This window comes from Plecotus auritus (assembly GCF_963455305.1).
Source record: "Plecotus auritus genome assembly, chromosome: 10".
Classification (NCBI taxonomy): domain Eukaryota; kingdom Metazoa; phylum Chordata; class Mammalia; order Chiroptera; family Vespertilionidae; genus Plecotus; species Plecotus auritus.
Window position 1 is genome coordinate 28,797,311 of NC_137785.1, and position 26,129 is coordinate 28,823,439.

The following is a 26,129-nucleotide window of genomic DNA, read 5'->3' on the forward strand; positions in this document are numbered from 1 at the left end:
CTTTGTTGGAAGGTTTTCATTACAAATTCAATTACTGATAGATCTAGCAGTATTCGCTTTATTTCTTCTTGAGTGAACTTGGGTAGCTTCTTATAAAGTTAAACATATAATGTGAATGCCGCATCCATTTGCGGCTAGGATTCAAGGTCTGGAGAAGGGGCTGCGCACAAATGAATATACTAGACAAGAAATATAAATTTAGAAGACGTGGGGGAGCCAGGTGGAGACCTTACTCTCTAGCAGAGAGGCTCTCTGAAACCCAGCTTTATATTTACTTGAATACACATTTGCCCTTTAGGAATGCAAACAGGCATATCAGTGGTAAAGTTTGGTGAACTATAAAAGGATTGTCAGGTTAGGGGATTGCCTTCAGCCATTTGGCCAACAGCAATATTATGCTGATTTTCAGCCCTTGCTGAATATCAAAGTCCATTAGCCTTCCAGCAGACTTCTTCCATAATTTTGCTAACTACTTGTTGGTCTTAGCCTCCAGCAATATATTTATCATACAATTCAACAATCTCACTCCTAGATATTTACCCAAGTGAATTGAAAACTTATATTTACAACAAAACCATTTAATTCAGAAGTTCATGGCAAGTTGTAAGACACACTACAAGAATATTTGGGAATGGTTTCTACTTGATGTCGATTCTCAGGGCTTCAAGACCAGGTAACCGTAGCCCTTGGCCACAGCTGGACACCTGACCCAGGATGGCCTACACAGAAGAATACCTGGTCAGGCTGGACCAATTAGAGCCCTTTTATAGAATTTGGAACTTGAGTGGCTGTCCTATAATGTGCAGACTCAGGTGCTGTGGGTGATGGTGGGGGGGGGGGGGGGGCAGGGCGAGGGGGAGGGGTGCCATGGTTTCTGCCATGTGGTTGCAGGAAACAGAAGAAGTTGGGGAAGAGACCAGATTAGGCACAGGGGAAAAGGCTGGGAAGAGAGATCTGAACCACGTAGTTTCCTGCCACGTCTCTCTGTGCGTTCCTGTCCTAAGCTCTGGGCCAGATTCCCATAGGAAAAGTTGAATAAGGTTTTCATTACTTGCAGGAGAAAGTGTAATGCTCAAATGTCTCTCCTTGGACAATTTATGTTTTCTTCTAGGGAGGAGAGGTTTTCCATGTTACCTGTCACTTTCCCTCAAGTGGCCTCCTCCTCCTTAGTCTCAGTGGTGGGCCACTGTGGTTGAGCCATGCCGTGCTTCCCTCATTTTCATCTTCCACTTTGACTTACTGCATGGAAGATCTTGCATGGAGGGTACTCAAAGGACAGCCTGGACAAGGGTGTTATAAGGAGGGACATCAAGGTCATCTGAATTTTGGACTAAGAATATCAAAAAGCAACAATGATAATGGGGGAGAAGATTCAGGATTTTTGTCTCCCAAGGAGCAAAAATACAAACTTGTTGCCTTGAAGGTGTTAAATGTTCTTGAGAGCTCTTATTATTGTTGTTGTCATTGTCTTTATTGTTATAACTAGACTTAACTGAGCACAGTAGTTCTGGGTGTCCCTGTGTTTTCCCTACCTCCCAAACTTGACAACTTCATGGCTTCTGTGGACACATTTTAGATGGACAATATTTTTTGCATTTTAATTTCTTTATTGATTAAGGTATTACATATGTGTCCTCATACCCCCATTACCTTCCCAACACCCGTCCCTCCCACTCATGCCCTCACCCCCCTGGTGTCTGTGTCCACTGGTTAGGCTTATATGCATGCATACAAGTCCTTTGGTTGATCTCTCCCCCTTACCCCACCCTCCCCTACCTTCCCTCTGAGGTTTGACAGTCTGATCAATGCTTCCCTATCTCTGGATCTGTTTTGTTCATCAGTTTATGTTGTTCATTATTTCCCTTAGATGAGTGAGATCATGTGATATTTATCTTTCTCTGACTGACTTATTTCACTTAGCATAATGCTCTCCAGTTCCATCCAAGCTGTTGCAAATGGTAGGAATTCCTTCTTTTTTACCACAGTGTAGTATTCCATTGTGTAGATGTACCACAGTTTTTTAATCCACTCATCTGCTGATGGGCACTTAGGCTGTTTCTAAATCTTAGCTATGGTGAATTGTGTTGCTATGAACATAGGGGTGCATATATCCTTTCTGACTGGTGTTTCTAGCTTCTTGGGATATATTCCTAGAAGTGGGATCACTGGGTCAAATGGGAGTTCCATTTTTAGTTTTTTGAGGAAACTCCATACTGTTCTCTACAGTGGCTGCACCAGTCTGCATTCCCACCAGCAGTGCGCGAGGGTTCCTTTTTCTCCGCAACCTTGCCAACACTTGTCATTTGTTGATTTGTTGATGATAGCCATTCTGGCAGGTGTGAGATGGTACCGCATTGTCGTTTTGATTTGCATCTCTCAGATAATTAGTGACTTTGAGCATGTTTTCATATGTTTCTTGGCCTTCTGTCTTCTTTCGAAAAGTTTCTATTTAGGTCCGTTGCCCATTTTTTTTTATTGGATTGTTTATCTTCCTTTTGTTAAGTTGTATGAGTTCCCTGTAAATGTTGGAGATTAAACCCTTTTCGGTGATAACATTGGCAAATATGTTCTCCCATACAGTGGGCTTTCTTGTTGTTTTGTTGATGGCTTCCTTTGCTGTGCAAAAGCTTTTTATTTTGATGTGGTCCCATTTGTTTATTTTCTCTTTAGTTTCCATTGCCCTAGGAGCAGTATTGGTGAAGATATTGCTTCGGCATATGTCTGAGATTTCTCTGCCTGTGGATTCCTCTAGTATTTTTATGGTTTCCTATCTTGTGTTTAAGTCCTTTATCCATTTTGAGTTTATTTTTGTGTATGGTGTAAGTTGGTGGTCTAGTTTTATTTTTTTGCATGCATCTGTTAGATGGACAAATTTTAGATGAGATGGAATCAAATTAGACTCTGGCTCTTGTTGAAACAATTTAGGAAACTAGAGTTATTTTCTTCTCTTTTTCAATAGAATTTAAAAAAACACAAAGAAAAATGTAAAGAACATTATTTGTTGGTTTTCTAAGTGGCATATAATGTTATTTAAATAAATAGTTGAATGAACTTTCTGGATGGACATATCTGTTCATTTTCTGGAAAAAATACCATGCCCTTGTTTTTTGCACAATTTCCTTTGCTGACAATATAGGGGTTCAAGTGCAAGAAAGCCTGTCCCAAAGATCTTGGTGACCTCCTGTCTGCATGCAGTTCACTAGGTTCCAGGAATGATGTTAAGTTGAACTTGGCCTCAGTTACCTGAAGTACATTAGAGTTGTACTTCCAATGCTAGATAACTTGCTTGTTTTCTTTGTTATCTGAGATTTAGGAGCTGGAAACCTGTAAGCTTTTGGTGCTGATTATTTCAGCTGTTGTGATACAAATGATTCACATATTTAAAAAAATACTGGAAACCTGCTAAAGGAGGAATATCAAAGCACATTCATTCTGTTGACAAAGGTGCCATTCTGAGAGGCTTAAGGAGGCACAATTTTATTTGGTCTTGTTACTGAGCGTAGTACGCATCCCTCTTTATTTCTGAATACTGTTTTTCCTTAAAAAATTGCAGAAGGTAGGAATAGGTAATTCACAAAGGAAGAAAGGCAAATGGCCAATACACATGAAAATATGTTCAATTGAACAAATGCAGATTGAAGCAATGAGGTATTTTTCCTCCAGCCACATAAGAAAATATTTGTAAAGGCTGATGTGTAAGCCCCAGAGTTGCTGAGAAACTGAGCACTTTTTATGGTACAATCTCGAGTTGTGCTTCAGATTTAAACTGCTCCCTGTGGTTCAGAAGCCAGACCTCCAGGCACTCATCTTAAAGACCTGGTGGGATACTTTGTGAGGATGGAGACAGGTTATTTACTAAAGATTGCTCAGGAGAGAGATTAGAAACAACCAAATGACAAGTTGGCTCTCCCTGGAGGGTGGTGGTAGTCAGAATGAGGGGCAGAACTTCATATGTGAAGGTGGAGGCATGTTGTGATGTATCACCAAATAAGAAGCTGTAAAACTACTTATTATGATTCCATTTCTGTATAAACTCTGTATGTGTGTTTAAAAAAAGTAGTCTGCCCAGTCACAAGAGACAAATACTACATGATTCTACTGATATGGTACCTGGAGGAGTCAACTCCACAAAAACAGAAAGCAGAATGGTGGTTGCCAGGGGCTGGGAAAGGGGAGAATGGAAAGTTAGTATTTAATGGGGCAGAGTTTCTGTTTGGGAAGATGAGAAAGTTCTGGAGATGGATGATGGTAATAGTTGCACAACAGGTGAATGTACTTAATGCCACTAAAAATGGTTAAAGTGGTAAATTTTATATTATGCACATTTTACCACAATACATTAAAAAAAAAAAAAAGCAGCTGTAAGGATATTTGCCAAAATAGCAATGTTATTCTCCGGGTGGTCGGTCTTTGTTTTCTTCACAATGAGCATTCATTACTTTTATATTCTGTGAGCCCATCTTGGCCAACCAGTGAGCTGTGGATTCATTGAATCCGTTTAAAATTTTAAAATGTTATTGTGTAGACCTGAACCTGCCCCCACACCTTCCCTCAGGTGTTGCTGTTTGACAAATTTCCCCTAAGAAGTTCTTTGTAATTCTTGCCCACCTTCCTTACCCCTTTCACTCCACCCCATATTTCCCCACAAGAATGGCTGGGGGGCCAGACTCTGGGCCTGGGTCCTGCACTTTGCCTGGTAGAAGAACACCAGTTTTGGTGCCTGCAGCCTGCTCTTACCCACAGTAGCCACCATCACCCTTTCTAACCACCAAGGGACTTTGTGGGAGGGGGAGAGGACATTCTGGGGGCGGTTCATGGAACTCACAGCAGCAAAGCTGGGAACCAGCTTGGCACTTGCAGAACAAGGGGCATTCCCAAGGACCAGCCACCAAACTCCTCACCCTCCAGTTTCTGCCCCCTTCCTCTTCTCTGCCCTCCCTGCTCTGGAACCAGAGCCCGAAAGAGGTGGTGATTGGCTGGTCTTGGTCACGTGCCTGTCCATGCTCGCAGGGAGCAGGATAGGGTGTTGATGAATAGACCTTTGGACTTCTCACAATGACAAGGGGCAGGGCATCCTCAAAAGGCAACTGAGGCATGGGACCAGGAAGGGAGAACTGTGCAGCCCCGCGCCTGTTCACTCAGCAGTTATCTTCTAGAGCTTCGGACCTTTTTACAAGCTGTTCCCTCTGTCTCCAAACCTTTGCCTGATTAGCTCCTTGTTATTTAGTTCTCAGCTTGAAGGCCACCTGTGCAGGCTTTGGCCACCTTGGTGCATCCCTCAGGCAGGCCACTGGAGGTCCCTCCATCCTGATCCTGTGTTTTATTTTCTGTAGTGCGCTTACCTTCATCCTGGGGTTTGTGCTCCCTTACTTATCTGCATGTTAGAGTCACCTCTCCCTAGTCCCTGTATTAGTCAGATACAGCTCCTGTAACAAAATATCACAGTTGGGGGGCCTACACTTGGAAATGGATTCTCTCACAGTTCTGGAGGTGGAAGTCCAAGATCAAGGTGTCAGCAGGTTTAATTTCTTGAGACTTCTCTCCTTGGCTTGCAGATGGCTGCCTTCTCACGAATGTTCTCATGTGGCATTTTCCTCTATGTGCTCACTCATCGTTGTCCAAATTTCCTCTTCTTGTAAAGACACCAGGTGGAAATGTTGTGACAACCATGACTTTTACTGGTTTCTTTTTACTGTCTTTTTAGTGTGGTAAAATACATGTAGCATGAGGTACAGATGGAGCAGTGTGGGGAGAGGAAGTTTTATCTCCTTCTGGGAGGGCGGAGAGAGGATAGCTGACCTGGGTTCTGAAGACTTAATAGGAATTTTCCTGGAAAGGGGTAGTTGGATAGTGGCTGGCATTTACCGAGTGCTTACTCAGTGCCAGGGACTGTTGTAAGTGCCTTACAGGTATTAATGCTTTTTGTTCTTATCATGACCCAGTGAAGTGGGTACGATTGTGCCCTTACTTACAGATGAGGAAGCCAAGGCTCATAAAAGTTAAGAAACCTGCTCCTATTGGGAGTGAGTGGGGAGTTGGGTTGAATCCTCGGCAGGTTGACTCCAGAGCCTCTGCTTTATCGTGTTGGCCTTCCTGCCTGTGGGACACTTGGGGTGACTTCCAGTAGGACCCGGATGATCTGGATCAGAGCTGTCCCATCTTGCAGGAAATACCACAAATGCAAGGACATTATTCTCTCTTCAATTGTCCTCCAGTGTTTCTCATGCAATTGAGGAGAAATTCTCTATTTTGTTGCCAGTGTGCCAGTGTGTCTAGACTACTTTTTTTTTTAAATATATATATTTTTATTGATTTCAGAGAGGAAGGAAGAGGGAGAGAGAAATTAAAACATCAATGATGAGAATCATTGATTGGCTGCCTCCTGCACGCCCCCTACTGGGGACCAAGCTCGAAACTTAGGAATGTGCCCCTGACTGGAATCAAACCTGGGACCCTTCAGTCCCCAGGCCTATCCTCTATCCACTGAGCTAAACCAGCCAGGGCTAGACTACTCTTTTTTTTTTGTTAATCCTTACCTGAAAATATTTAAATATTATACCATTGATTTTTAGAGAGAGTGGAAGGGTGGGGGAGACACACACACACACACACACAGAGAAACATCCATGTGAGAGAGACACATCTATTGGTTGCCTCCAGAATGCTCCCCTACCTGGGCCGGGAAGGGCTGCAACCCTGCAACTAAATCGAACCCATGACCCTTCAGTCTGTGGGCCCACGCTCTATCCGCTGAGCAATACCAGCTAGGGCTAGACTACTTCAGTCTCCCTGGTGGAGGGAGAAACAGGCATGCAGGCAACAGAATGTACAGAGTTTTGTTTTGGTTATGTTTGCGTATTTATGATTACCTACTGAGGGCTAGAAATCTGGGTTTACATTCAAGGTAATGATATCAAATTTCCTTTTGAAGTAGGACTACTTAAATAAAATAAAAATGAGTTGACGTACGTACAATCATTAAGTCCATGGCATAAAAGTTCGCTGCCCACTATGGTGGAGGAGGGGCCCTGGTAAGTGGTGGTTAGCGCCCACTACTCCACTCGATTGTGTGTCTCCTAGGGCCGTGGTCGGCAAACTGCGGCTCGCGAGCCACATGCGGCTCTTTGGCCCCTTGAGTGTGGCTCTTCCACAAAATACCATGGCCTGGGAGAGTCTATTTTGAAGAAGTGGCGTTAGAAGAAGTTTAAGTTTAAAAAATTTGGCTCTCAAAAGAAATTTCAATCGTTGTACTGTTGGTATTTGGCTCTGTTGACTAATGAGTGTGCCAACCACTGTCCTAGGGAGTCCTAGGATCTCTAACAGGGACAGGCAGCCTGCCTAGGAGCCACCTCAGCAGGATGCTTTCATCTCCCACAGATGCTCCTTGAAATGTGAGGGCTTGTCCGGATGGCTTTCCTGACCGTCCCTCCAGCCTTGGGTTCCCCAGACCTGCATGTGTGTCTCTGGACTCAGGCTCATCTCAACCTATAATTTTTATTCCTGTGGCAGCAATGGGGTTAAGAAACAAACCGTATCTGTTGACCCACCTTGGGCTTCTGATGTGCTTTGCTCCATTAATAATTTAGTGAGGTGGACTGAATTGGATTGATTTCCCCCCAAAATCAATACACAAATGATTATTGTTTCAGGCCACTTCTGAGTGCTTTGGCAAGGCCGAGGGGAGCTGTTTGATTGAAGACTGGAACTGTACTCAGCATCTAAAATTACTGTTGAGAGGGTTATGTAAACCAAGGGGTGAACTGGTGCTAACATTTTTATTGCAATAAAAGCCTTTTTCCTTTTCTGAATGGTGCTTCTACGACACACATACCATCACTGTTCCAGGTCTGTAATTTTAAAATTACCGCTCGATACTGGAGGTGAAGTGATTTTACTGCTGCTGGTCTATTAAAGTTGTGAGAGCCAGCAATAGCTTGGAGAACATCTATGGCTGGAGAACATCTATGGCTGGCCACACCGAGCCCATCACCATAGATGTGCCTGCAGATGTCCCAGGACTGGATCAGTGAGTGGTGGTGGGAGTGGGTGGAAGGTGGAGGGGTGATGCCTGGGCCCCTTATGTGGTGGAGCAAGCGCTGGGCATCAAGCCTTGTGCCCCCTCCCCACAAAGAACAGGGCTCTAGGAAGGCAGAGACCTAGGAGCCGCACTAAACCCAAAGCCGCAATGCAGACTGGCTGCCTCGTCTCTCACAGGTGGAAATGTTGTGACAACCCTGACTTTTACCGGTTTATTTCCACTGTATTTTCATTGTGGTAAAACATTCATAACACAAAATTTACCATTTTAACAATTTTTAAGTGTGTGTGGTTCAGTGGCATTAAGCACATTTACATTGTTGTGCAACCATCACCACCATCTGTCTCCAGAACTCCCCCCATCGAAACTGAAACTCTGTCCCCATTAAACACTAGCTCCCCAATTGCCCCATCCCTCCAGCCCCTGGTAACCACCCTTTGATATTTCTGTCTTTATGAATTTGAACTCTAGGTACCGCATGTAAGTGGAACCATACAGTATTTGTCATTTTGTGACTGGCTTAGGTCACTTAGCATAATGTTCTCAAGGTTCATCCATGTTATAGCATGGGTCAGAATGTCATTCATTTTAAAGACTGAATAATATTCCATTGTATGGGTGTACTCCTTTTTGTTTATCCATTTACCCCTCAATGTACTGGGTTGTTTCCACCTTTTGGTTATTGTGAATAATGCTGTTATGAACATGATTGGGCAAGTATTTCCTGAAGCTCCTGCTTTCAATTCTTTGGCTACATGCCCCAAAGTGGAATTGTTGAGTCATACGGTAGTTCTATGTTTAACCTTTGGAGAAACTGCCAAACTATTTTCCATAGTAGCTGCACTATTTTATATTCCCATCAGCAATGTGCAAGGGTTCTAACTTTTCCACGTTCTTGCTAACACTTGCTATTTTTCTTCTCTCTTTCTTTCTAATAGTTATCTTAATGGATATAAAATGGTGGTTTGTATATTTTTTAGTATTTTTAATTCAAATAAACCTTAATTCCCTTTTCCTAAAGCGATTTTTCTCTCCTTACCCCCTTTCCTGTCCTCCCACCATCTTATTTAAAAGTTGTACAATATTAGATGCCATTCAGAAATCCCACAGTCACAGGCTTTCATGTTTGTTTCTACTTAAGTGGCTGAGATTTTAAAACATCATTTGAGAAGCAGGAATTTAAATGTCTGTGAGAGAAAAATAGCCTTTTAGAAGACACTGTCTTGGGAGGCTCATCTGCAGGGGCCCCAAAAGAAACCTTATAACGCATCCAGGGAGGGCTTCTGCCCAAGGAGAAACCGGCTCCCAGTGCAGACAGAGCTCTGCTCTCACCACTGGCTCGCTGAGTAGCTGGCTGTGGGTGTTTGGAATGTTTCTCTCCGGGGGCCCTGGGCCCTGGGGAGGCTGCTCAGAGGGCTGCTCACAGTCTTCCAAATGCACTCTGACTCTGCTTCTTGACTGGTATCCCGGCAGAACAGAAGAAGAGTCAAAATTAGTTCTGGGAAGAGTGGAAACGTTCTGAGAACAGAAGGAGTTGGCTGGAGAGGGGGTCTTGGTAGGCAGGGCTAGTCCCATAGGATCATGAGGCTCAGGTTAAAAACTTTAAGTCTGTTCTGTAGCATTTTCCGCAGAGGACATGATTCACTTGGCTTGTTAAAAATATGAGTTGTTGATTGGGAGGCAGGTGATCACTTAGGAGGCTTCTGCAGAGGTCCAAGAGAGAGGAGATGGTGGCTGGGACCAGGGAGGTGGCCGTGGTGATGGAGAGAAGTGGACAGACTGGAGATACATGTGGGGACTATCGGCACTAGTGATGGACGGTGTGGGAAGATTGGAGTAGAAGTTGTTTCTTCAGTAAGTGATGTGGCCACGAGCTGAGCTGGGTGCAACAGGGAACGTGCAGATGGGGAGGTGTCCAGTCTAGAGTTCAGGTGGGACAATGAAGGGTTTGCCTTCCTTGGAGGCATCTGCACTAAACCTGGACCAGGTGGTTGTAGGACCTTGTTTCAGTTTTACCTGCCAAAGCCACTTTTGGCTTTTGACCCTCAAATACTGTATACTCTACCTATTTGAAATCAAGAAAGATAATCACCATTCAACTCAGCATCCTCTATGTAGTATCCAGCAACCATTTGGATAGGAGAGGGCTTAAGTTTGCATCTGCAGGTAGGCGAATGGCAGAGAGGGATGAGAGGACTCTCCAGAGGCATGGCTTACTCTGTGTCCTGTGGCAGCCTCAGGGCATGCAGCCATTGATTGGGCAATGGCAGTGTCCATTGTTCTGGACAGGGATTTATGTGGGACACCTCGGTGCTCCTTCCCTCTCCCTTCTGCTTGTCCTCTTCTTCTCACTCCTGGAAGAGATTGCAGAAGGCCTCAATGGCCCACAGTCCACATCTCATGGGACCCACATGAGTGACAGCATCTTTGCTTCTTCCTAACTAGGAAGGCCAGCTTCCCACTTGCAGGACTCTGATCCCTGCTGGACCCTTCTGCCTTGCTTCTCCCTCATCTGTCCCAACCCGTTCACACATTCTCAGGGTCTATTACTCACACCACCCTCTATCAGTACTGAATTATCTACTACTTGGGAGATTATGGGTTGTGTGGGATAGAAACCTCCTGGATACAGCTCATGCCAATACAGGATGTTTGTTAAAAGGTTGCAGGGCGGAGGGAGCAGGTGCCTGCAGCCAGGCTGTGGAGTCCTGCAGCAAAGACGGGGCTGCTAGAAACTATTCCAGACGTGGTGAGATGGTTTGGGGAGAGGACTGGGCCAGGGCTACCCCGGGGACTCCCAGCAAACTGCTCCCCTCCCTTGCCTAGGGCAGCAGCCTCTAGAGGACACTAGACCACGGAGGGACTAAACCAGAAATGGGATGTCAATCAGTCTCAATATGGGCAGGGTTTAAGTTTGTGCCCCCTACACCCCCAGCCTGGCAGGAGGACCAACAGACCCACAGAAGCAGTCAATGGCAAAATGAATTATGTTTTAAAAATAAAAATAAATGTGAAAAGTCTATGATGAACAAATGATTAAACGTTTAAATAAAGATAGGTTGTTGTTTGTTTTATGACCCCACGCTGTTGTGCAGTGTTCCTAGGTAGGTTGGTGGTCCCCTGCTGTGTGGCTTTATGAGGGTTGACAATGAAGTGTTACCACATTTAGGCAATTTAGAGCTTTAATATAGTCATGTTTTATGATTGTAGAACTTTCCCATTTGGTCCAAAATATGGGAGGATGTTTTGATGGGTATATACAGGGGCTCATATTTTTCTTTTTGCCTCAGGCTCTTAGTAGGACTCCTCATGGCATTGGTCTTAAACCTGGATTCCTTACTAGTATGTAACGCATTATGTACATTGAAGCGGGAACAAAGCTGCGAACAAGAAAAACCAGAAAAACTAAAAGGTGCTGCGTCTACAACTTTTACTAACATAACACCAGTTCCTCTCAACGTTCTCTCTTAACAGGCTCTGATCAAAGGTGAGAGAGGGGGGATGAGAGGGTCCTGAGCCCCAGCTGGGGGTGGGCAGGCCACACCAGCCTCCATGCCAGGAACCTTTGGGGACGTCTGGTTTCACATCATTCTCAAGGAAAGAGGGCTGACCTGCTTGACCCTAAATGGCCTCCTCAACCCTTCTTTCTGTCCCTCCAGGTTTCTGCTTCTTCTGAGCCCAGCCCCTCTGTTCACTGCTTTCTCAGATGATGGCCCTGTTCCGAGAAGCAGGCCTCCTCTCCGTTTCACAGTGCCGCACAGATGACTGGATGGGCTCAGGGACCCCTGGGAGGGGTGCCTTTCCAAAAGCCTCTTAGAATGGCCGCCGATATCCCCTCTCAGGCCTTGCTGTGCACAGAGGGATTCATCTCAGGGATGTGACGTGGCTCCTTGGGCTGTGGCAAGCGAGGGGGTCAGGTCGGAGGGGCAGGAACCTGAGCCACCGCATGCTGTCCTGCCCTCAGGTCTCCCAAGCAGCCCTGTGGAGCTCCTTTCTCTAGCTGCCACCTTCTACCAACCCTCCTTCCCCGCGCTACCCAGCACTCGCGGGCGCCGGGCTCCAGCAGCGGGAGGCCAGGCCATCGCTGACTCGGCCCTGGGAGAAAGGCCCGTGCGCCAGGCTCCAGGGCCAGAGGGCGCGGACCCGGCAGAGCGGCAGGCGCGGAGCTGTCCAGCACCCGAGCAGGGCGCGCGCCCCCGGCCCGCCCCGCCGCCTCCTCCCGCCCGGCCAACGCCACTGCGGCTCGGCGGGAGCGTCACGTGGCTGGCGCGGCGCGGCCTCGCAGCTCCAGGCGGGCGAGGGGCCGGGCGGGAGGACCAGACCTGCGGACCCACCACCGGTGGCACCGGCCGGGCGGGCTGCGCGGCACGGCGCGGGGCATGGGCGCGCCGGCGGCTCCCGGGCACAGGCCGGCCGCGGCTGGGCGCCCGGGACGTGGGGGCAGCGGCGGGCGGGGGTCCTCCCTGGTGGCCGCCGCTGAGCCCCCGCGGGGCCCGTGACGCCGCGGCCGATGTGGCCCCGCGCGCCGCCGGCCTGCACCGCCGCCTCGCCAAGACGCCGCCACCCGCGCCGGGCCCGCAGCCGCTGCGGGAGTCGGAGCCCGAGCCCCAGCCGGAGCCCTAGCGGGACCCGGGGGGCAGGAGGCGGGCCTGCAGGCGGCCGGGGCGGGCATGGAGCTGCGGGCGGTCGCGGGGCCGGAGGGGGCGCCGGGCGCCCGGGCGCAGCTGGCGGTCGTCTGCTTGGGTGAGTGGGCCGCGCAGGCCGCGGAGTCCGGGCCCCAGTCTCGCAGACCTCGCCGCGCCAGGACAGGACCCTCCGCCCCGCCCTCTCTCTGCGGCTGGGCTTCAGGAGCTCGGGGCCTGCTGGGTCGCGGGCCTGGTGTGCGACCCCGTCCACGGCTCCTGCCCCGCGCGACACAGCACAGGGGCCCCGAGCGGGTGATGCGCAGGGAGGCTGTGCGTGCTGGTGGCGGCGGGCGCCCGGGACCTCCGGAGCTGCGGACAAAGGCGAGGCCGGCTGTCCCCCTAACCCCCCAAGAAGTCTCCTTTTTCTGCCCATAGTCAGGGTGGGGGCGGATGCTGACCGGAGCCTGGACTCAGGATGCCAGGCGGGAGGTCGCTTCGAGAATGCTCCAGTCTCCCTTTTGTGTTTTCTTGGGACCAGGGGCTGGCCCCTTCAGTTCAGTGGTGTCTGGGGAGGGCCGAGGGACCTGTCCAGGCCAGGCACCTGCCAGGAGGGCTCCTACCCTACCCAGGAGTTTTTCTGCCCACCTTTCCAGGGCCCTATCTCTGGGAGAGAAGGAATGAGTTAATTAGATCCTCAATGCACATGGCTCCTTTATTTACCAGGATAAAGGAGGGAGGCCATTATCTGAGCCTGGGGTCATTACTGAACACCCTGTGGTGTCATTGAGGAAGGCACTGTAACCCCATAGGTTTGCTGAAGCCCCCGAAATGACAAAGTAAAAAAGAAACCTGAAGGTTTGAAGCTGCATGTTCCCTGTCCCACAAGGATCAGGGTGCTGTGTGTGTGTGTGTGTGTGTGTGTGTGCAGGGGGGGAAGGAGGCGGGGGAAGGGGTGAGGGAAGACACCTGCCTCTTGTGTGAGCTTCGAAGTGTTCCCTCCCCAACCTATTGGTGGTCTGTGTTCTGGACTCTGAGTGTTGGGTGGACTTCCCAGCCAGCAGGGCAGGCGTACAGGCCCTTTGGCTTCCCAAGGCCCTCCCTGCCCAGATGTGGCCCAGAGCCTGGGTGTCCTGAGAGGGGGCAGTTGTTCCTGCTTCCTCACCAGGTGGGGTGAACCCCTCCAGAGACACCCTCTGCCTTCCTTGGCTCACTTGATGTTGGGTGGCGGGGGGCGCCCTGAACCTCTGCGAAGTGGGATTTGCCCATATCCTCCTCCTGGTTCCCCTGCAGGAAAGCCGTACATGAAAGCAGAGGACAAACCCCATGAGGGGGGTATTTGAGGGGTGGGGGGCAGGAGCGTTCTTTGCCTCCCTTCTCAAGGATAGTGTGGCACAGTAAAGACCCCCTGCCCTCTGCTAGGCGTGCACCCCTGTAAAGTGGGGTGATCAGAACGACTTTCCTACCTCCTGGCTGGCAGTGGCTGAGGTGGCTGGCAAGGGGGCAGGAACCCCTGAACAGGCAGGGCCTCTGCCCAGGCTGAGCCAGGGCCTCTCTCTGATGGGTGGTCCAGGCCTGAGCTTCTCAAGCCCACCAGGAGACAGGAACATACCCCCTCCCAAGTGAGTTAGAATTCCCATGTGTGGGGAGTGGCAGGAGTGTTCTGGTGCAGCCAGGCTTGCGCACGGCTCTCTTCTGCTGTGGGTGTGCAGGTGGGTTCTGAGACCCTCTGGGGTCCCTTCAGGTCCAGGCTGGGAGCAGCAGTCTCTGTAGCAGTGCTCTGGGCTTTTGGTCTGTGAGAGGAAGAGAACCAGCCTGGAGTTCGGGCTATGTTGTCTTGTGCCCCTGAACGGGAGATGCCTAGGTCCCAAGAGCCACCCTCCCCTGGACCCTCTTTATGTTTTTCACAGTGAACATCGTTCTCACTGGTCGGCTCAGCAGCGCAGTTCCTGCTTTAGGTGAGTAAGACACTCCCCTCTTTCCTCCCTTCTTCCCTGCCTTCTGGTTTAGTAACCTCTAAGGACAGGCCTTAAGGTCCGGGTTCTGCCACTGAGGTCAGTCCTTGTGTATCTTTTCTGCATCCCAAAGAGGCTGTTTGATTTTAGGCAAGCTTAAACTTCCCTGAATGTCAGTTTCCACATCTATAAAATGGGCGCAATAATAAGACTTACTTAAAAGCCTGTTATTAGGGTTGAATGAGCGAATGACGCAAGGTACTCAGCATGGTATTGGCACATGGTGGCTTAATACCAACTAGCAAACTGTCACGGACCTGGTATAATTGACAGGCTGTGGGGTTCCCCAAGGGCCATGAGCTGCCATGAGATGCTGCCTGTTTTTAAATTATACCTGGGATTTAATTTATAAAGGTGTGACTGAGTGATGATGACACGGCAAGGTCAATGCCATTGACAGAAGTTGTTACATATGTGTCTTGAGAGAAAGGGATACTGGCCACACCATGCAGGGCCACAGGTTTGATCAGGTTTGATGCAGGGGAGGCCAAGGCCAGAGCATCAACTGGAGTTTCTGTGGGAATGTCAAGGCAGGGCAAGGGAAACAGTTTAGAATTGGCTAAGATGGTCTAAGACAGTGGTCGGCAAACTCATTAGTCAACAGAGCCAAATATCAACAGTACAATGATTGAAATTTCTTTTGAGAGCCAAATTTTTTAAACTTAAACTTCTTCTAACGCCACTTCTTCAAAATAGACTCGCTCAGGCCGTGGTATTTTGTGGAAGAGCCACACTCAAGGGGCCAAAGAGCCGCATGTGGCTCGCGAGCCGCAGTTTGCCGACCACAGGTCTAAGACGGGAAATACTGGCTTGGTGTGTGAATCAGATAAGAAGGTGGGTGGGGGCTCAGCCTTGGATCAGCTGGCCTGGGAAAAGGCAGGCTCCAGGCAAACTGGCATGCAGGAGAGAGGTAAACATGCTGACCGATAGCTTGGCCCTGCAATTAATGGATGCCAAATAGACATACAGTTTCCGAGAAAACACAGGTGGAGCTCTGCCCCTGCCTTTGCCTGTCAGCCTGGTCTTTCCATCCACTGGCCATCTTTGTGCTTGTGCCTAGTGCAGCAAAGACTGTCAGGAGTGGGAAGGGTGGACGAGGCCATGAGGGCATTTGCTCTTTGCTGAGGGGGTTGCCAGGGTTTGGCAAATGGGAAGTCTAGACTCTCATGGCCCTTGGTGCCACCAGGAGACATCTAAGAAGGGCCTCAGGAAGCTGGGAGAATGTGCGGTCCCCAATCTGGGTGCCTGCTGATTTGTTTGCTGTCTGCTGTGCTGCATGGAGGAGCAGGATGTATGGGACTTCTAGTTCTGCTCAGGGCTCAACTTTAGCAGAAACTCACTGAGGTTGGTTCAAAGAGAGGTGTCTCTGCTAGCCAAGGTCACTGGGATGGGAGGCCCAGAGTCCACAGAGCACTCTCATGGGCCTGTCTCTCAGACACGGCCTGTCAGTCTCCTCCCGATTCTCCTTGTACACTAGCTCCGGCTCCCCGCAGCCTGGCCTCCTCTGCTGACTGTGCTGGCCTAGGGCCCTGCCTTGCTCAGCATGGAGTCAGCCCCAGCCCTGCCTGGTGTCCTGGCCCCCACACCATTTCCAGGAGAAGACTGACTGGCTGTGAGGGAGCGGGACGGCGTGCAGGTCTTACAGATGCGAGCCCCAGGCCAGCCCTGCTGCTGGTGTGGTGGGTTGACATGTCTGTCACATGCCTGTGCCCCAGTGTAGAAGAGTGATGCTACAGGCATGAGGTTTACCCCCAGAGCCAGGGAGGGAAAGATAACCCCCCTGCGCCACACGTGTGGTTGTTCTTAGCTCTCAAGACCTCAGTCCCAGAAGGGTCCACACTGTCCAACTCCAGGGGCCTCTGTCCACACCATGGTGCCTGTGTACAGTGTCTTCAGTGTCTTGAGCTGCAAATAGTCTGTGTGGTCACAGGTGGTGGTCTGGGTCCTAGCTCTTCTGGAGTCCAGCCCTGACCCCTCTAGCATTGCTAAGAGACAGCTTCTGGCTCCCTGAGGCCCTCTCCCCCTCTGACCCAAGGCTCCATGATTGCATTTTCAGGATTTTCCCTGTGACTCCTACTGTGAGGATCCTGGATCAGGACTGACCCCTACCCCTTCCCAGTCTTCACTGGGCTCAGACCCTCCTGAGGGCCTGGCTGGGCTGTCCTGGGGATCTCAGCCCCGGGACTAATGCCCCCTGCACCTTGTACTCTGGGCTCCGCCATGTGGCCACTATGACCTGGGGTGGCTTGGGTAGGTCTTCAGGCTATTCTGCACTCACCTGGCAGCTTCTCTGAGCTTCTGGGGTGGGGGTCCCAGTTTCCTGTGGTCCGGTGACAACAGGCAGGTTGTCTGGGGGTATTGGTGGCCTTTAGAAACTGGGTCTGCAGTTGTGCTTCCTCAGGCTCAGGCCCTCTCAAGACTATGTGATGAAGGAAAGGCGCTCGCTGCTCTAAAAATGCCCCGTCATCCCTTGCCCACTTGAGCAGGCCACTTTGCCACCAGGGCCAAGGGAATTTTCTGCCCGAGTGAACACAGGTCCCCTCCAGTTAAAGCTCTGCTACATCTCTCTGAGTGGCTCCCAAACACCCCCAGCTCTTCTTACTGCTGGCCCATATCCCATACCCTGTCACAACCCTCCACTTTCACTCACCCCATCCCATGAATGCCTGCCACTTTCCCCAGATTTCCCAACCATCCTCAGAGAAGTGCACCCCTGACCACATTTTACGGAGGGACAAGCAGAGGCCCCAAGATTGGGTTCATAAGCCACTTTCTCCTGCCTGTGCCTGATCCTGTGGTGGGTGGGCTTCCTGCTACCACAGAGAGGGCTGGGGCTGGTTGTCTGAGCTGGTGGTACTCTCCAAGCCCATCGCCTAGAGGTGTTTAGCCAGGAGACCCTGACCAGAGCCTCCAGCTCCCTGTACTGAACCCAGCCTCCCTCCTGCTCCACATTCACTCTGTGTGGCTGGGCTGACACAACTGTGCTTTCTGTGCCCCCTTTGGAGGAGAGCAAACAGTAACTGAGTGACATTGCTGCCCTGGATGTGAGAATTTCTGGGGCAGCTCTGGGAGGCCCTCAGGAACGAGGCTGTTTGGGGGATGTGTTGTCAGAGGCTCTGTTAAGAGGCAGAGCTGGGCTTGCAGCTGTCCAGTCATCTGCTCCTGACGTGGCTGGTGGTCTGAGACAGGCCTCCTGAACCCTGGAAGAGAATACTTCTCCCTCTAGACGTAAGTCCTGGAGGGAGAAGTATTCTGGCCAGAGAGACGGCATGCAGCCATGGCTTTCCCGCCAGTGTGGGTGAGAAACCTGGCCTCTGTGAGTGTTTTGTCTCTGGGGAAGGCTTCCAGGCCATAACAGGTATTGACTGGGCCCTGCTCTGCCCAGATCCTGTCCTGGGGCTGAGGATACAGTGGTTCCCAGCTTGCCTGACCTGGGCCCCCTGCCTCAGAGGCCAGGTGCTTCAGTTTAACACGCTTCAGAGGCTCCACGTGGGGGAAGATGTGCTCTAGCAGCCTAGGCCCTCCCTGCCTGTGGCCCTCCCTGCCTGTGACCCTTCCATCCAGCACCTTCCAGAAGAGAAGGTCTCTTCTGGTTTGCATAACCCCTCACCTCCCAGGGTATCTCCAGGCCAACAGCAAGGGTCCCTGTGAGGTCCACAAAGCTGGTGGCCTCACCTGTCAGAGGGAATGGCCAGGCCATTGTGTTCGTTTAGTCCTTCCTCTCCTGGCCTGTGACCAGCGTGCATCGCTCCCATTTTATGGGTGAGAAATCTGAACTTCAGGAGGGCTAGTCTCCTAGGGTGAGTGCCAAGTGGAGAGTCTGGGCTAGTGCCTCTCTGACCTGGCACTATTGAGGCTCTGAGGGTGAACTGAGCGAGGTCAGCCTTGCTTTAGGGTCAATGCGTGGTGTTTCTCTTCTAGTCCTTTGAATTTCTTGTGAGCTGTGGAATGGGGGTTTTGACTTGCTGGTCGTCAGAGTATTGGGTCATGGCAGGCCCCACTGGAGGGTTTCATGCTTCTAAATGCTAAGCAGGTGCTTGGGCTGACCAATTCTCATTGATCCATATTTATTGAGCACCTACTGTGTGTCAGGCCCTTTGTGGGACCCTGGGGACACAGTGTTGAGCCAGAGCCAGTGCAGCTCAAAGGGAAATTGCTCTATGGCAGGTGCTGTGGAGGAGAGAAGGGGGAGCGGACTGGAGCCCCATTGGAGGGTCCCCTGGGGAAGGGGCCACTGGACTGCAGCCCATAGGAGTGGATAGGCTAACAGTTGGGGAGAGCATCCTGCCAGGGGCCACAGGACAGAGTTTCCCTCCCATGGGAGGTACCACAGGAGGTGTGAGTGGAAAGATGGGCTATAGGGGGAGATGAGGCAGAAGAGGTGGGCTGTGCCACTGTGATGAATTTTGTCCTTGTCCTAAGAGCATGAGGGATGGCTGGAGGGCTTTCACTCTCCAGTGTGCAGCTGTGTTGAGAGCCAGCAGAGACCCCTGCTTCCAGGGCGACAGTGGAAGGTGCCAGGCCATGGGAGAGTGGGGAGGTGATGGCACTGGACTCGGGCCATCATGTGACTTCCTGAGCCTCAGGTTTCCTGTCTGTATAAGGGCCTGCCTTTGCCACAGGCTTTTGGGAGGATTCGAGAAGCAGTGTGGTGAAGGGGTTGAAGGGGCAGTGAGGGGTGGGGACAGCTGAGTGCAGGGGCCTTGCCTGGTACTGGGAAGGCTGGGAATTGGAGGGCATGTATAATGAAGAGGGTAGAGTGAGCCTGTGGTGAGGAGAGCTGTGTGTGGGGGGGCATGGTGACCCCTCACTCACGCTGGCAAGGTGTGACCTCTGCACCCGTCCCTAGCACAGCGCATGGTGACACTTCATAAATGCATTGGCGCAGGCACGGCAGTGAGAACGGAGCCCACCAGAGGAACAGGGTGGACTCTGACTGCCACTACTGGCTGTGTGGCCATGGGCTGGCCACTTATTCTCTCTGAGCCTCAGTGTCCTCATCTGGTTACGAGATCTACCTCCAGTGGCTTCTCACTTATGCTCAGGATAAAACCCAGATTCTGTGTAATCAGACCCAGCCTGTGTTTCCAGCCCCATCTGGACATTTGCCCCTCTCTTCAGCCCTGTTTTGTTATTTTTGTTCCATGCAGGGGATCTGCATACAGTCAGTCTGATCCCCTCCGCCCCCCGCAGTCTGTGAGTTCCACAGAGCAGGGTGTTTGCCTGTCTTATTCGGCATGCCTAGCACTGTGTTTGGCACATAGTAGGTACTCACATCTGTGTTGGGTGAACAGAGCTTCTTTCCTCTCAGACTGAGGACTCTATTTGTCAAGTCCAGGGAGGGCAGGCAGGCCTAGGGGTGCAGAATTCTTAACTGAACTGAGGTGCCAAGGCCAAGAGGCTGCACCTCAGAGGTGCCAAGGGGAGTTGTTGGTGGGCACGCTTCCAGACCTGCCAGGGATGGGAGATAAGACCGAGGCTCTGGTGCACAGATGGGATTGGGGGCTACGGCTGCCCTTAGTCCATGTGGGTGCTCCTTGCCCCTCCATATACACTACTTCCATGAAGTCTCGAGTAGTGGCCTTGCCCTTGGCTATGCCCACCCTTGGCTGGCCTTTATCACACCTTGGAAAGGCCTGTGCTCAAGCTATGAGCCCACTTCCTACCCAGAGGTGAGGCCAGCACTCTGCCTCCTGCCTGACAGCTGCCTGCAGTGGGAAACTGGAGCAGCACACAGAACGGCGTGGCGTCATCTATAGCCCGGCCTGGCCCCTCAACTACCCGCCGGGCACCAACTGCAGCTGGTACATCCAGGGTGACCGTGGTGACATGATCACCATCAGGTATGGGAGTCCCCGGGGAGTGACCAAGGGAATCCATATGGGTCTGCCAGTGCTAAGGGTGTGTGTGTGTGTGAGGGGAGAGGGAGAGAGAGAGAAATAAAGAGAGTGCATGAATGTGATGGTGCATGTGACTGAGTGCATATGTGGGCAGGCATGGAGTGCACGTGCAAGCATGTATGTGAGCATGTGTGAGTGTGTGTGTACGAGCACATGTGTGAGAAGGTGTGGAGGGCACATGTGAGTGTGTGTGAGCACATGTGTGTGCTTGTGTATGAGGTCAATCAGAGCAGTTATAAAGGACATGTGTGAGTGTGTGAACACATGTATGTACATGAGCACATGTCTGAGCAAGTTTGAGGACAAGCGTGGGCAGGTGTGAAAGTGTATGTGTGAGTCGGGTGTGAACATGTGTGAGCTGTAAGCATATGAGTGCTGTGAGCATGTGAGTGTGCCCAGCTCCCAGGTCTCTGTGGCCAGCTACAAGGAGCTGGGCCTTGTCTTGCCCTGAGCCTCTCTTGGGGGCTGTGGAGGCTGTGAGTCACCTCAGGCCTGCCAGGAAGGGGAGTCCTGGGGGCTGGTAGGCATGGTCTAGCTCTCTCTGAGGTGGCAGAGGTATCTTCTTTGTTGTGCAGGGGTGGCTTGCGGCTAGGCTGGCACGGATCCCAGAGCAGGTTTTCCCCAGGGTCCTCAGGGCAGTCTCAGCAGGAGCCCAGGTGCTCCAGCTGCAGGACATGCAGAGGGAAATGGGGTGAGGCGACCAGATGCTGGAACTGAGGCTGGAACTCCTGGCCTGGGTGGCCATCGGGATATTTGGCTGGGGAGTCACTCTCCTAAATGCCAATGCCCAGAAGGCCCCTGTTACTCCATAGCTCCAAAGCTTGGGATGTGCTGGCATGATCAGGGTGTCCTAGTGTCTGTGCCTGCTTTCCCGTGGTCACAGGGCTGTGGCTCTCAGGCACACTCTCTTCAAAGACTTCACCCTCCTCTAAAGACTCCGGGCCCTGTGATCTGCTCATCCCACAGCCTGGGCCAGAGGTCCAGGGCTGATATATTTCTTCCCAGGTGACAAGCTGTCACCTAGCCCCAGCCTAGCCCAGCCCTGGGGCATGCCCCTCCCCCACAGCGCACAGGCCTGTGAGTTTGTGCAGGGTCTATCCCAGCAGACCCAGTGTGGGTGGGATCTGGGGCCTTGGGTCTCCTCACTTGGGAGGATATCAGGGGAAGGAATTGCCCAAGATGGGGCTCCTGCCTGGGGCTCCACTTTAGCTTTGGGGTGGGGATGCTATGTGTGTGCTGACAAGGCCTTCCTAGAGCTGCAGGGGGCTGATGTGAAGGATGCTATTCAGAGTTTTTTATTCTTCTTGGATCTGCCCTCAGATCCCTGCGTGTCTGGGAGTGGAGGAGAGGAGGCGCAGGGCGGGGTTGGCCATCCTTGTTCTAAGCTCAGGCCTGATTGTTCTCTACTGGTCCTTGGCCCTGCCTGCCTACCCACCCTTGCAGCTTCCGCAACTTTGATGTGGAGGAGTCCCACCAGTGCTCCCTGGACTGGCTCATGCTGGGCCCAGCGGCCCCACCCCGCCAGGAGGCCTTCCGTCTCTGTGGCTCTGCTATCCCGCCTGCCTTCATCTCCGCCCGGGACCATGTCTGGATCTTCTTCCACTCTGATGCCTCCAGCTCCGGCCAGGCCCAGGGCTTCCGTCTCTCATACATCCGAGGTGACATTAGCAACAGGGCATCGCAGGGCACCACAGAGCACTCAGTACACCAGGGGAGCGCCTGGGCCATTGCAGCACCCTCCATCTGCCCGCTCCTTGCCGGGTCTCCTCCAGAAACCCCATCAGGCTGAGCACAGTGGTGGGACGGGGATGCATCATGTTGCTGCCTCAGGGTACCTTAGAGTCCCTCAAGGTCACTGATCCCACTCCTGAATTGGTTAGAGTGGGGGCTCACCCCTTCACCCCAGCTCACCCTGAACCCTCAGGTCAGGGACTTAGTTTACCTGGCATTCCGAGGGGTCTTTATGCCTCAGGTGGCCATGAGAGGCCAGGGGCTCCTCCTCTTCCTAGGCCCTGCAGAGGCCCCGCTGGAATGGGGGAGCCACCCTGCCCGTTTCTGGCCCTCGGGCCCCATGCTGGAGGAGGCCCTGCTCTCCCCTGACTGTCTTCCCCTGCTTTCTTCATTCCACAGGGAAACTAGGCCAGGCATCCTGCCAGGCAGACGAGTTCCGCTGTGATAATGGCAAGTGCCTGCCGGGCCCCTGGCAGTGCAACACTGTGGATGAGTGTGGCGATGGCTCTGATGAGGGCAACTGCTCAGCACCTGCCTCGGAGCCACCTGGAAGCCTGTGCCCTGGGGGCACCTTCCCCTGCAGTGGGGCACGCTCCACGCGCTGCCTGCCTGCAGAGCGGCGCTGTGATGGCACGCAGGACTGCGGCGATGGCTCCGATGAGGCTGGCTGCCCTGACCTGGCATGTGGCCGGCGGCTGGGCAGCTTCTATGGCTCCTTTGCTTCCCCAGACCTGTTTGGTGCAGCCCGAGGGCCCTCGGACCTTCACTGCACATGGCTGGTGGACACACAAGACACGCGGCATGTGCTGCTGCAGCTGGAGTTGCGGCTAGGTTATGACGACTACGTGCAGGTATATGAGGGCCTGGGTGAGCGTGGGGACCGCCTGCTGCAGACGCTGTCCTACCGCAGCAACCACCGGCCCGTGAGCCTTGAGGCTGCCCAGGGCCGCCTCACTGTGGCTTACCATGCCCGCGCCCGCAGCGCTGGCCACGGCTTCAATGCCACCTACCAGGTGAAGGGCTACTGCCTCCCGTGGGAGCAGCCGTGTGGGAGCAGCATCGAGGGTGACATGGGTGACACAGGTGAACAGGGCTGTTTCTCGGAGCCACAGCGCTGTGATGGCTGGTGGCACTGTGCCAGCGGCCGAGATGAACAGGGATGCCCCGCCTGCCCTCCAGACCAGTACCCCTGCGAGGGTGGCAGCGGCCTGTGCTACACACCTGCTGACCGCTGCAACAACCAGAAAAGCTGCCCTGATGGCGCTGACGAGAAGAACTGTTTCTCCTGCCAGCCTGGCACCTTCCACTGTGGCACCAACCTGTGCATCTTTGAGACGTGGCGCTGCGATGGCCAGGAGGACTGCCAGGATGGCAGCGATGAGCACGGCTGCCTGGCGGCCGTGCCCCGGAAGGTCATCACCGCCGCCCTCATCGGCAGCCTGGTCTGTGGCCTGCTGCTCGTCATTGCCTTGGGCTGCGCCTTCAAGCTCTACTCACTGCGCACGCAGGAGTACAGGTGGGCGGGCGGTGCCTCACTGCTGCCGGTGCGTGGGGTCACAGGCCATGAGCCTCGGCTGCTTCATTTCTTTGGCGAGAGGCTCTTGGCTCACTGTTCCTACAGCTGTGGGTAAATTGGGGCTCGGGCCATCCATGTGGGACTTCTCTTGTGCATCCAGGGTCCAGGCGTCTCAGGATGTCTGGAGGGTGTGGCAGGGCCCACATCCTGCGTAAGCGCTTGCACAGTGCCCCATGGGAGGTGGGGAGTACGGGGTCCTGGCCAGCCCTGCTATGCTGCCCTTCTGCCCATTGCTTTCAGGGCCTTTGAGACGCAGATGACACGCCTCGAGGCTGAGTTTGTGCGGCGGGAGGCACCCCCGTCCTACGGGCAGCTCATTGCACAGGGCCTCATTCCACCCGTGGAGGACTTTCCTGTCTACAGTGCATCCCAGGTGAGCTCCAGAGGGCATGAGACCCGATAGTCCCCAGCTCCCGCTGGACCTGAGGGAATGCTGAGACAAAGTGGGGTAGATGGAGGCGGGAAGTGAGGCCAGGGGAGGGTGACGTGGGGGCCATGGCCAGATGGAGAGGACAAATTGGTCTCTTGGGGTCTCGGGTCCCTTGGGGGTCGTGCTGACCTCTGCCCCCTCAGCCGTCGACCCACCCTCCAGGCCTCCGTGCTACAGAACCTTCGCACAGCCATGCGGCGACAGATGCGCAGGCATGCCTCCCGCAGAGGACCCTCCCGCCGCCGGCTCGGTCGCCTGTGGAACCGGCTCTTTCACCGGCCTCGGGCACCGCGAGGACAGATCCCACTGCTGACTGCTGCGCGCACCTCACAGACAGTGTTGGGTGACGGGCTCCTCCAGCCTGCACCAGGGGCCACCCTGGACCCCCCAGCACCCCTTACGGACACAGGCAGCCCTGGGGCAGCCGGAGATGGATCCTCCAGTGCCCCTGTCCATGCACCAGAGGTGGGACCTTCTGTGCTGCCCCCCTTGAGACTGCAGGACCCAGAGTACAGGCCAGTGGACAAGGACAGAAAGGCCTGCAGGGACCCTCTGATGGACAGCCCAGCTTCTGTGGACACACCTCGGGAGCCCTGCTCGGCCCAGGACCCTCACTCCTTAGCCCCCACTGCCAGCAACACCCTAGGCCCCCACCCACCAGAGCCACTGGGTGTCTGCAGGAGTCCCCCACCCCCTTGCTCCCCAACATTGGAGGCCAGTGACGACGAGGCCCTGCTGGTCTGCTGACCCACCAGACGTGCTGGTGACTGCCACAGCCCCGCTTTGTAACCAGGGAATATACAGTTGTTTCTACCCTGCCTCTGCGTCCTTCTTTCTTGCAGTGCGGCCCACCCAGAATCCTGCCAGCTTGCCACATCAGCATACCCCCTTCTGGTGGGCAAGGCGGGTGAGGCTGTGGAGGCTTCAGCAAAGGGGAGTGGAATGATGAGCCCCTTGGTGTGGCCCCAGTGTCCACACAGACACCTGAGGTCTCACTTCTAAAAACCCCCCCTTCCATTCTGGTAAACCATTTCCAGAGAAGCAGGAGGACCAGGGGAGAGCTCTCTGGGGTGTTGTCTGTGGCTTCTCACTTCATTCACCCTAGAGGGCGCCAGAGCTGTGCCTGAACTGAACATAGCTGTGGGCACATGGAACCCGTCCAAGGTACGTAGCGCTCTGTTGGCTCTGAGCTCTCCATCCTCCCAGCAGGCCCGGAGGAGCTGGGCTAGGAGGCTTCTGCCCCCAAACTCATGCCTGTGGTATAAGCCCGGGCCTGGCCAGGCTGATGACCCTTGCCCTCTACCTGGGAGGGTCAATCTCCTGGGCACTGGGGCACTGAAAATGTGGGTGGGGGGTAGAGGAAGGCCGTGGGTCTCTCACAGGCCCCGAGGCCCAGGGAGATGATGCTCGATGCTTTCTCAGGGGACAGAGGCTGGGTCACAAGCTGACAGTGGCCAAATCCATCCCTTCCTGTCTCAGGGCCTACATTTCCTTACCTGTAAACTAGGGTGAGGCATGAGCTCCGAAGTCCTGACACTCCGTGGGGATTTATGGGAACAAAGGCCGCTCTGGAGGGAATCCATGGACTCTCCCAGGGGGTGGGAGAGGCTGAGCCTCAGCCTGGTCTTGCTGGGCCTGGGGAGGGCACACCAGCTGCTTCCCAATCCTCGATGTCCCTTTGGGGCAGAGGTGGCGCTGGACCCAACTGCCAGTCCCAGAGAGGAAGTGCCCGGCTCAGTGGCAGAGCCCCAGTGCAGGGGCCTCCTCCGGAGCCGGCCGGCCTTCCCCACCTGCTCCACAGGTGCCCTCAGAGTATG

At 53.1% G+C, this 26,129-nt stretch overlaps 2 protein-coding genes across 4 annotated transcripts in view; both read left to right on the forward strand.

The window, feature by feature from the left end:
• WDR88 (WD repeat domain 88) overlaps positions 1 to 12,661 on the forward strand; it is a gene marked incomplete at both ends in the record, with an annotated part of 59,738 nt that extends 47,077 nt beyond the window's left edge. The window contains one exon of the mRNA XM_080645193.1: positions 12,003 to 12,661. Within this exon, the coding sequence (XP_080501319.1) occupies positions 12,003 to 12,661 (659 nt within the window). The remainder of the gene's footprint in view (positions 1 to 12,002) is intronic.
• Positions 12,546 to 25,125, forward strand: LRP3 (LDL receptor related protein 3). Of its 3 annotated transcripts, none has more exons than XM_080645572.1 (7): positions 12,546 to 12,781; positions 14,571 to 14,618; positions 20,380 to 20,518; positions 22,019 to 22,233; positions 22,706 to 23,822; positions 24,123 to 24,255; positions 24,475 to 25,125. In XM_080645572.1, the coding sequence occupies exons 1-7, from the start codon at positions 12,709 to 12,711 to the stop codon at positions 25,057 to 25,059; spliced, it is 2,310 nt and encodes a 769-aa protein (XP_080501698.1). In that variant the 5' UTR covers positions 12,546 to 12,708; the 3' UTR covers positions 25,060 to 25,125. The 3 variants fall into 3 exon arrangements, with proteins under 3 accessions (XP_080501698.1, XP_080501697.1, XP_080501696.1); XM_080645571.1 differs by having other exon boundaries at positions 12,576 to 12,781; positions 24,456 to 25,125; XM_080645570.1 differs by having other exon boundaries at positions 12,576 to 12,781; positions 24,490 to 25,125.
• The last annotated feature ends 1,004 nt before the right edge of the window (positions 25,126 to 26,129 follow it).

What these genes read in the sequence shown, in the direction of transcription:
- LRP3 (XM_080645572.1), top strand. Translation starts at nt 12,709, where the DNA reads ATGGAGCTGCGGGCGGTCGCGGGGCCGGAGGGGGCGCCGGGCGCCCGG. An exon ending in GCTGGCGGTCGTCTGCTTGG is followed by an intron (nt 12,782 to 14,570) that starts GTGAGTGGGCCG and finishes TGTTTTTCACAG; the next exon opens with TGAACATCGTTCTCACTGGT. An exon ending in CAGCGCAGTTCCTGCTTTAG is followed by an intron (nt 14,619 to 20,379) that starts GTGAGTAAGACA and finishes CCTGCCTGACAG; the next exon opens with CTGCCTGCAGTGGGAAACTG.